Source organism: Populus trichocarpa, chromosome 6 (assembly GCF_000002775.5).
Source record: "Populus trichocarpa isolate Nisqually-1 chromosome 6, P.trichocarpa_v4.1, whole genome shotgun sequence".
In the NCBI taxonomy this organism is placed as follows: Eukaryota; Viridiplantae; Streptophyta; class Magnoliopsida; order Malpighiales; family Salicaceae; genus Populus; species Populus trichocarpa.
This window is the reverse complement of record NC_037290.2, coordinates 10,909,411-10,920,712: the sequence shown is the minus strand read 5'-3', so window position 1 is coordinate 10,920,712 and position 11,302 is coordinate 10,909,411. Positions and strand designations below refer to the sequence as shown.

At 32.1% G+C, this 11,302-nt stretch overlaps 1 protein-coding gene across 2 annotated transcripts; it reads left to right on the top strand.

Annotated features, from left to right (window-relative positions):
* The first annotated feature begins 7,097 nt into the window (after positions 1–7,097).
* LOC18100249 (thioredoxin-like protein AAED1, chloroplastic) lies at positions 7,098–10,234 on the top strand. Of its 2 annotated transcripts, none has more exons than XM_006381454.3 (9): positions 7,098–7,357; positions 7,461–7,608; positions 7,690–7,735; positions 7,824–7,883; positions 8,079–8,115; positions 8,269–8,345; positions 8,537–8,628; positions 8,835–8,895; positions 9,980–10,234. In XM_006381454.3, exons 1-9 carry the CDS (start codon positions 7,156–7,158, stop codon positions 10,034–10,036), a joined length of 780 nt encoding a protein of 259 aa, XP_006381516.1. In that variant the 5' UTR covers positions 7,098–7,155; the 3' UTR covers positions 10,037–10,234. The 2 variants fall into 2 exon arrangements, with proteins under 2 accessions (XP_006381516.1, XP_006381517.1); XM_006381455.3 differs by having other exon boundaries at positions 8,266–8,345.
* Positions 10,235–11,302: the final 1,068 nt, after the last annotated feature.

Below are 11,302 nucleotides of genomic sequence, written 5' to 3'. Positions count from 1 at the left end.
CGACAAACCAAAGCTACGACAATAAAAGTACGAATAGTAATCATTTTTACAACTAGAGCAAATATCTCTTCATAATCCATACCATACTGTTGAGAGTATTCTTTTGCAACCAATCTAGCTTTGTATCGCTCAATAAACCCATCAGAATTAGTCTTGATTTAATACACCCAACGACAACCATCAACATTCTTACCAAGAGGTAGAGGAACCAAATTCCAAGTATCTGTCTTATGCAAAGTAGAAAGTTCCTCATCCATAGCTTGCTGTCAAAGAGGATCATGAATTGACTCTTTATAGGAAGAAGACTCAAAGAGACAATGAATAGAAGCTAAAAAGAAAGTAAAGGATGAAGAATAACAAGAATAAGCAAAATCTAGTAGCTCTGTGGACTTACGAATATGTATGGATTGACGTAGAGGCGGATCCACAATCTCAAACAAAGTTTGAGGGACTGTAGATGAGAATGGAGCTTCAGGTGTGTGTTGCGATGTCGCGGTCGCACAATTTAATTACCCTAGCTTCAAAAACAACACACAAGATAGTATAGAGCAAGCAAGGGGTCGATCCCACGAGGAAGATTCAAGTCAGATTTTTATGCTAGATGATATGCAATTTGGGGGGGTTTGGACGTTATCTAGGCTAAAGCAAAAGAAAACAAAAAACTATCAAACAAAATTTAATAAAATCAGAAAATTATCAAGAGAACAAACCTTGGTCACAAGCACACATCCACCTACAGAAATCAGAACTGATCATGGAAACGAAACATCAATTTATATTCTGAATATATATCTCTTCTTAACATTGGTTAGTTAACGGATCCGCCGTATAACTAACCCTAACCATCAAACAACTACAGTGTCCGCACTAGTAATTTAATTCAATGGCAGCTTTAAGAACTAGATAAGTTGATTAATCAAGAAAACATAATTGTCCGCAGTCTATGTTTGATTTGATTGAATGTTCTCCCTAAGATTAATAACGTAGATCCGCCACAATTATTAAACTCAGTTGCTTCACAAGTTCATATACCACAACTCCGGTTTTGATATCAAACTTAGCAATAGATTGTCTACAATAATAACTTAGAGTCCGCTTTAGCAATTAAAATAAACAATCATAGAAAAATAAGCATAGGAGAACAAACATATTCATCATATAAACTGAAAAGAAAAGGTAAAATAAATCTCACAGTTCTTGAAATCCGAAGGTTTCCGTGTCCTTAGAACCAAGAAAAAGTGTTTAGCCTTGCATGTTTGTTGAACAACTAATCAAAAAGAAGGAAGAATGCATAATTTCGTGCTTCTTAGAGGAGAGGGGCGTTTTTCTCCTCTTGGCTGGCTGCCCCCCTTCTCTTCTCTCATTCTTTTTATATCCTAGGAAACCCTAGGTCTCTATTTTACAAAATAGTCCTCCATTAAGTAGACTGTTTACATTTAAGTACTTCAATAACTATTTTCCTAAAAAAGGAGAAATAGCCTTGCATGAAATCTTCAAGCTTTGACTTAGAGGAGCCAAATTGCTGAAATAAAAACTTGGATATCGGTTTAGATGCTTCGGAACGTAATTTGGACTCGTTTCTTCACGAAACATGTTTGCTGGCAGAATTCAGATGTCATCTTTGAAAAATCATATATCCCTCATATGACATCGTTTTTGGATGAAATTTGGAGCTTTTATAGACCTTTGAGTCATGACTCCAAAACAATTGAGTTTGCATAAATTGGACTTCTGTAGCTCCAGATATTCAAGTTGGAATGGCCGAAAGTCAACACTGGCAGATTGCGAGATTTGACTTTGAAGGCTGCGATTTCCATGCTCTTCCTTATTTTATTTTCTTGCCTTAGATGTCCAGAAAGGTATGGATGTTAGCTTTTTAATTCCACTTTAATCACTTCATTTCAACCTCTAGAGCTCACGCTCTGCACAAAACATCGACTGAAGGTCAAATCTGCCAATTATCTCCAATTTACTCCTTTTTGCATCTATCATCCAAAAGTGCCTTCAAAACATAAAATAAAGAATATCAAGACATTTTATATATAAAACATAGGCAAAACACTAGTTAAATGTGGGTGAAACTATCGAATAATATGGTTGCATTAGTGTGCCAGAGAGTAAAGTGTCAGTACCTACAAAATGATGAGTACAAATTGGTCGAACATGGGGAAGGGTATCTAAGGTACTAGGAACCTGAGATGATAAACTATAAGAATCCTAAAAAAAAGGGATCTTTACAAATAAGATCAGATCTAATCAAGCTATGAGCAGTGGATGAAATAGAAAAGAAGGGTATATGCTTGCGAAAGACAACATGACGAGACACATAAAATTTCTAAGTTACTGGATCAAAGCAACGATATCCCTTTTTACCTTTACTATAACTAAAAAAGACATAAATAGCAGATCAAGCGGAAAACTTACTGCGTTTTACATGAGGACGAAGAATAAAACAAGTACAACAAAAAATTCTAAAGGAGGAATAATCAGGGGCATACCCATATAACTTTTCAAAAGGAGAAAAACCTGAAGTATGAGAAGATGGAATTGTATTAATCAAACTTACAGTAGTAATGACAACTTCTCCCCAGAACTCACTAGGAATAGAAGCATATAACAAGAGAAAATAAGCAGTTTCAATAATGTGCCTATGTTTTCTTTCAGCAACTCTATTTTGCTCAGGAGTATTTGTACATGAAGTTTGGTGAATGATTTCATCTAAGGCAAACAACTCACAAAATTTATTAGAGGTGTATTCCCCACCCAAATCACACCTAAAGCATTTGATAACAGCAGAATGTTGAGTTTTAAGAAGAGCTCGAAAGGGTGTGTATATCTCAAAGAATTCAGAACGATGTTTTATTAAATAAACCCAATAATAACCAGTATGATCATCAATAAATGAAACATAATATCAAGATCTTTTTTTATGGCAACAAGAGAAGATCCCCATACATCAAAATGAATCAAGTCAAATGGGGAAGAAAAAACAAAAATACTTCGATTAAAAGGTAAAATAAAAATTTTGCTAGTTTACATCCATTACAATCAGAAATATCACAGGTTTGTAAATTTTCTAAAGCTCATGTGGATGCTAAAAATCTCAAATGAAAAGAAGAAACATGACCTAGACGAGAATGCCATAAATAAAAACTAGAAGATGAAGGACTCAAACGAAAAGAAAACAAATCAACAGTAGTAGCAACAGTAACGACAACTGACTCTTTAACTCATCCAAACTATATTAGTCCATTCTCCCTACGGCTTGTCCCAATCAGCTTTTGAGATTGCAGATCCTGTACACAATAAAAAAAGGAAAAAATAACTAAGTAATCACCAGAATCACATAATTGACCAACAAAAACAAAATTCAATTTAAGTTTCGGAATAAAATAAATATTAGAGAGAGACAAGTGAGGTGTGACAACAAAACCAACACCTGTTAAAGGCATGAGAGTTCCATCAGCAGTCATAACAGGAATAAAGGGCGAAGGGAACATATAAGTAAAAGATAAAGAATCTGAAGACATATAATGTGAAGCACCAGAATCCAAGACCCATTAAAAATATGACATACCTGAGGAACTATGAGGCAACTGATATACAGAAGGAGAAGCGGACATTGTTTGTGGCTTATTCTGATGATTAGAGAATGACTTAAATGGTATTGCTAGTACATAGGAATTCAAAGTAGACAGAATTCCCTTTTCATAATAAGACTGTAGATGTATTTCTTCAGTCAATAGCTCACTGACAACAGAGTAAACAAAAGGCAGTGGAGAACGATGCAAAATTGAAGCTCTAAGTCATTTAAAATCATTGTGAAGTGCTGTTAAAAACTGTACCAATCATTGCTGCTCTTTACGATTAATATAGGCACCACATGCCTTTAATTCTACCGATTCTGTAAGAGCCAATTAATCTAAAAAATCTGTCATAGCAGAATAAAACTCCTGAATACTCATATTCTTCTGATGAAGAGCTCGTATGTCATTCTCTAATTGATACTGCTTTGTAAAATTTGACTGCGTGAATAACCTTTGCAGATGATCCCATAGTTGGATCCATGAAAGCTGTGTTTGAGATTAATCCTCGTTTCATACAACCAGCTCTGATACCATGTTAAAGTAATCTAAATTAACACAAAACAAATACGAATATAAGAGAAAAGAAGGCTAAGATTTTCATTAATCACAATGTTATGAAGGATTGCTTTAACCTAAATACAAAGAGATTTATATATGCTAAATTGAAAATATTATTCTACCTTTAATAAATAAAATAAAATAAATAAATATATTTCTTAACACATCCAAGTGATTAATACATGGCGTGTAAACTCGTAACTCGTCAATTCATCTACAACCAAATGAGAAGTAATTGATTTGTGTTGAAAGCTATCACGTTTCTTGTGAGAAATTATATTTTGCAATTTGCTTTAAAATTATTTATGGGTGTAATTTTATTAGATATTCAGTCTTATAGGATATCTCAAATCCATGCTTAATCACATCTTCAATACCATACCCACATAGATTAAAAAGCTACACGAACTAGTTGTAATTTTTATCCCACTCCAAAGTATAATAGTCCAAACTTTCAAATATTTTTTCAAACATGTTTGTTTTTATGTATTAACATGTTTTATTTTTACCTGGATTCTATTTAAAGGAATTAGAGGCAAGGTGATAACCTAAAATCCTTGTACTCAGCCAAACGTTGAGCCCAAACATATACGAGTCTGATGAACTGCGAGACCCAACATCCTTAGGCTTGGACAAGTGTTGAGCCCAAACATATATAGGTTCAGCAAACTGCTAGACCTAACATTCTTAGGCTTGACCAAGCGTTGAGCTCAATCATATATGAGTCTAGCGAGTTGCTAGACCCAACATATTTGAGCTCGACCAAGCAATGAGCCCAAGCATATACGAGTCTAGCGAACTTCCAGACCCAACATTCTTAGACTAAACTAAGTGCTAAGCCCACAAACAAATGGGTTCGGCAAGTTGTCAAACTCATCATTCTTGTGCTATACATGTGGCTCTAGTAATCTTGTTAGGCTCCATTTTTAATCACAATATTTTGATGAGTTAGGAATATTTTTTTCTCTTTCGTACATAAAAGGTTTTAATACTATGAGAGGAAGATGACATTTTAGTTCTTCCCATCATCAAAGGGTAAGAACAATGGATTATAAAGATCCATTGTATCCTTAAAAAAAGAAATTGCTATTAATCTATCCTTTATGTGTATGAATTTCCTTAGCTTTGTACACTATCATGGTTTCAAAAACTTTGCGAAAATTTTAAAACTTAATTGAAGATCAATTTTATATAATAGAATTTAAGGTTATAATCGAAAAGAAAAATTGAATCTACCCCCTCTCATTTTCATCATTTAATTTAATTTAATTTAATCATAATTTTATCTTTAAATATTATGCTGGTTTGATTTCACTTTTGCTAGGCGTTATTATTCCTTGAAAAGTTATCTCTCTCACTCTCTCTCTCTCTCTCTTGTATTTTCATCATCTAGTTTTATTTCATTGCAAATTCATCTTTAAATGTTATGTTAATCTACCCTTCATGTGTTTGGATTCCCTTTGCTTTCTATGCTATCATGGCTTCAAAGACTTTGGAAAAATTCAGAAACTTAATTGAAGATTATTTTTTCGAAATAAAATTTAAAGTTATAATTGAAAGGAAAATTGAACGTTATAGTTTGGAGACAAATATGTTATTTTCCCAATTTCATGTAAAGAGCAAACTTGGGCCTTTGCAAACCAACTGTCGAACAAAAACAAACTTGGGCCTACTCAGACCATGTGCCGAAACAAAAGCCCATGGAAGGGGAAATCGACGAGTTTGGTGTACAAGAGCAGTTCCTCGCACGTTTTGGCAACCCAATCTATAAATTACAATTAAATTTATGTTTGATAATATACTGCATGATAAATTTTAATTAAAAATAAATTAAAATAATATTTTTTAAATATTTTTTTATTTTTAATATTAATATATAAAACAATTAAAAAAATACTTTTGATATTTTTTCAAAAAACAAAAACAATTTAAAAAACAATACACTTAAAAGAAGCTTGATAAAAAATAATTTGTATGAATATCCTTTTTTTCATTTTTTCAGAAACAATTACCACACTTTTATGCATGATTAATTTTCACTTCTCTACAGAAGTTCAAGCCAGGACTCTCCCATTATAGTATTGGCTGGAATGATTTAGGCATGGTTGTTTGTGGGAAAATATTTGTTTAGGAAAGTTGTTTATTAAGAAGTAAATCTTTTTTTTTTTTTTGTGATTTTTAGTAGTGTTATAAGAAATAAATTAAAAAAATATTTTTTGATATTTAATTATACTGTAAAAAATATGACTAAAAATCACTTATTAATAATTTTTTTCAAGTTTATCTAACATACATATATAGAACACTAAATATAACTATTTAATTACTTATAAAAAGAGTAATGGTGGAATTTTTTTTATTATATATATATATATATATATATATATATATATAACTACACATATAATATAAATATTTGAAGTATCATATTATAGATATATAACTATTTTTTGGTATTTGAACAACATTGAAAATAAATTTTTTTTTATGGTATTTTAATTTAATAACACAATTTATATAATTTAAAATGTATGATTATTGTATAATATAACTTGTTTTATTTTTTAAAATATTTTATAGAAATATTATCTAAATTAAAATATTATATGTACTAATATATCAATTAAACATACTTTTATATTATATATTAATATATTCTAATATATTATTCTCTATATAAATATATTAGAAGTTTATTATTTTATAATAATATTATATTTTAAGATATTTTATTGTTTTTATACATATTGTTTTACTTTAGTTTTTAGATTTTTTTATGGAAAGTGTTTCTAATGTTTTATACTGTAATTTTGTTTTTTCATCTTTTGATTAGATTTTGATAATATAGGCAAAGAAAAATTATATATGAAGATTTTTAGCATGGGACAGTGCCACGTGTAAATCCCGCCTGCCACTGAATAAAAACCGTCTTTTAAAATAAAGAGCAACTACCCACCACCACTAAAACCCCTTCACCTCTACAGCTCCACTCCATAGAAAGCAAAAGAATATGCCTGTCTTCGAAGCTATGGCAGTTTTATCTCCCTCCGCAGCGCTGTTAACGAAAACCCTCCAGCCAAAAATCACCACCAATCTCCAAACTCCTATATTCATCAATAAATCCACAGGAAAGCTTGAGTCCAACAAAATTATTAGCATTTGTTCCCCACAGCTAAGCAACACTAAAGCCTCTGCAATCTCTGGATCTCCAGGCAATTAGCATCTGTTTCTTGTTGCATGTATTCAACAATATTTTTTTTCTTTTCTTTTTGAGTTGATCAATATAAGTTTGAATGTTTGTGATGCGATCAATAGGAATCGAAGCTGGTTCTGGTTTAGTTAGTGAAGACACAACAAATATCTTGGATACCGTGGAAGTGTTTGATTTGAATGGAAACGCAATTCCATTTTCTGATTTGTGGAAAGATAGGAAAGCTGTTGTTGCATTTGCTCGGCACTTTGGGTAACTAAAAGCTTTGCCTCATCTCATCACCCCTCCTTAATTTTTCGCTTTGTTTCTTATGTAAATTCAGTTCGATTTCAGATGTGTACTTTGCCGGAGACGGGCTGATTACCTTGCAGCCAAGAAGGTAATTGTTGTTTATTGATTATCTTTGTGGACTTATACTATAAAGTATTCACGGCAAGTGATATTATGCATATCAAATATGTCAATAGGATATAATGGATGCATCTGGGGTGGCACTTGTTTTAATCGGTCCTGGAAGTGTTGATCAGGTATATGTTTTCTCAATTTCTTTGCATAATTGCTTCAGTTTTCAGGAACTAAGAATGTAGTGATAGCATGCTTGTATAATTCATCAAGAACACGAGTTAAAAGAATGTGGTATTGACTATAAACTGCATTTCCATGGTGTCGCTTATGTTGGCCAGCTATTTGTTGTTTTGACCATCACTGGTAACTTGGTGTAGGCAAAAACATTCTCTGAGCAAACGAAATTCAAAGGAGGTATGTTAACTTTCAGATAGCATAGCCTTGATAACCATGTAGCAATCCGATGCAAATTCTCCATATGCCACTGTTATTGATATGGTTGGTCTTCTTCTAATTGCAACTTAATGGCAAAACCTTTTCTTCTTTTATTGTTTTCCTTCGTAGAAGTTTATGCAGATCCTAGCCACTCATCATACAAGGCATTACAATTTGTTTCTGGGGTCTCAACCACATTTACTCCTAAAGTATGTATGCACAATCCATTGAAATCTTCCATGAGTTATTTAGTAGTGCCTCCTTAATTTCAAGTGTATGTGCTCTGCTGACTTGTAGTAATTGGGATATCCCAAAATTATAAAGAACTAGTGACCTGGAGATGAGATGTCCAAAATTTTTAGCATTTCTTTATTGTAAAGAGGCTTTCTCAAATCTGCAGGCAGGCCTTAAGATAATACAGTCATACATGGAAGGGTATCGACAAGACTGGAAACTTTCGTTTGAAGGGGACACTGTGGCTAAAGGCGGCTGGTATGTGATCCATCTTATCGCAATCATAGTCGCCATTATGAGATTCACAAGAAGTTACCTGAAACTGGAAGAACGAAATTTTACACTTGCCTCATGGAAAATTGCTATCATGTCTAATATACATTTGGTCTCAATCAGAACTTTTAGGTGGTCTTTAAATAATCCTGAAAATTTTGTTGACAAATGTCAACTTGATTGATTCTCAGGCAGCAAGGTGGAATTATAGTCGCAGGTCCTGGTAAAACGAATATCTCATACATCCACAAGGTTAGTGCCTAGACTTTTCCTTGTCCTCTCTAATTCTGATTTAGCTAGTTAGTAGAGAATGGGAACTGTGTTGTTTCAAGTTTGAAGTCATCTTGATGGAGGAAAGTTTGAATGTCCAAATCACCATGGAGTTTCATGGGGCATGGCGTCATGTATAATTAAAACTTGGTGGGGCCTTAATTTGAAAACTGATGAGTTAACTTTTTAATTAAGATTTTTATAAATAAAAATTTATGGCGGATCTTGAGAATATGTTAGATTCAAAATATTTAGGCTTAACAGTTATCCAAGTTCAAGATAACATGAGTCTGACAAGTGTGTCAGACCCAAAGAACTTGAACATTACCAAGTTCTAATGCTATATGTTTAATCCTGGACAATGCTCTATAATAAAAGTATTAAAGACATGATAAACTGTCATTCCTATACTCATAGGTATATTAAGGGACCTACCATACTTACTATCTCATTAATAATATGTAAGAGATATTTGTCTCTAATTAATGTTACCAAAAGCAGAAGACTTTACAATCTTTTTCTTATATGAAAACGACAAGGTTTAGGGGGTATAAATACCCCTGAACCATCAAGGTAAAAGGTTAGAACTTTTCATCTCTTAAGATAAAAATATAGATTTCAGAGTATTAACCAACTTAAAACTTAAAAATAAATATCTTTGTTCCTTGAATTTAAGGTTCTTTTAAGTCATTTAATACATTTCTCATAAATATACTAACTTTATCATTGGAGGGTCCTTAAGTCCCTCCTATTGGAACTGTTTTTGCAAGTACTCAAGCTTAAGCTTGATGTTCCTTATATTAAGAAGAAGAAATCCAAGAACTTGAACATATAGATTAATCATTATCCCAAATACTAAATAACATTTTATTTACATATCTTGGATTTTAGGATATCATGAAAAACCTCGATACATTCTTTCTTGTAAATTGAGCTATATAAAAGGCCAAATTAAAGCCTTATGAACCTTTTATAAACTAAATCGTTTTGAAGTATTAATGCTAAAATGCAATGGATCCTTGAATTTTTTTTTGGTAATATAATGAAAGTTTCTTTGACTGGGCAGGATAAAGAAGCAGGGGATGATCCAGATATTGAAGATATAATCAAAGCATGTTGCTAGGGAGAGCACATTTTGTTTTTTGGTCACGAAAGAACACATACTTAATTATAACATAATCTCTTTTGATTATCAAAACTAAATAATTAGTTATTGTATTATCAATAATTAAATAGTTGATTATTAACATGATAGTACTTCGCTTGAGTTGTGACAAAATGTAAAGCAAAGTTCAATGAAATCCAAGTCTTTTCACAACTATTTATAAGGGCATGAAGGTTAGAAAAGAAGAGTTTGTTTAATAGTCTACAAACTCCCACAAAACAAGTCTTCTATGTAGTATCAGGGACCCTTTGACACTTAGTTTAGTAAGAATGTAGGGGAATGTTGAATTAAAAGCTGTGTGTTGTATATTGCAAGGATGGTAGATGAAGATGATAAATGTATGGAATGTGGTTCTTAAATTGTTTTTTTGTGTGTGTTTTTGAGTGATTTAATGAATTGAATTCTTTACCTGGTGATTCATGAGCGTTAATATACCTATAAATCATGCGAACTTGCATGAGGTAGAGGAAAAATGTGTGAATAGACTATATAATCTATTTTAAGCATAATTATGTGAGACAATATCCCCCGATGAGTGATTATTTAGTTGATTGTGAGATGATATGGTTAGGTAGGCGAAGTTCTAGGCAAGAGCATGCCATGACACATTACATATGAACTCATATGTAATTGATTGTGCTTGTCTTTATATTGATCTATTTGCCAATTGGTTTGATATTTTAGATTGTTTCCACTATAAACCAACATCAGAGCTTGCTTGGTTATCTATTAACTTTCATGAAGGTGAAAAAAGTAACATTGATTATGGAGTTTGATATACAAAAATTTAATGGTAGGATTGACCTTAAGAAGTGTCATTTCTTTTCTAATAACATTCTTTTTATTGGCTATATTATTTCCAACATAGAAATCAAAGCAAACTTTAAGGTAGAGGTAATTTTAAGCTAGCCAACTTTAAAAACCATTTTTAAAAACCAATTTTAAGCTAGCCAGCTTTCATAGCATATTGATTTCTCCTATTACCGAGTGTTTAAAATAAAGGGTTTTAAAGTGGAATGATGTTGCTCAAGCTAATTTTGATCTTATTAAGACTAAGATGACCGAAGCTCCCATCCTAACTCTCTTAAATTTTATAACAATCTTTTAAGTTGATTGCGATGCTTCTGGAATAAGAATTGAAGTTGTTCTAATTTAAGAAGGGAGGCCGATAGCTTATTTTAGCGAAAAACTTAGAAAGAAGAAGTACTAAACATACGATAAGGA

Excerpts from the sequence above, each read along its gene's own strand:
- LOC18100249 (XM_006381455.3), top strand. The coding sequence starts at position 7,156 with ATGCCTGTCTTCGAAGCTATGGCAGTTTTATCTCCCTCCGCAGCGCTG. Across the intron at positions 7,358-7,460 it reads TGCAATCTCTGGATCTCCAG|GAATCGAAGCTGGTTCTGGT; the intron begins GCAATTAGCATC and ends TGCGATCAATAG. Across the intron at positions 8,116-8,265 it reads GCAAACGAAATTCAAAGGAG|AAGTTTATGCAGATCCTAGC; the intron begins GTATGTTAACTT and ends TTTCCTTCGTAG.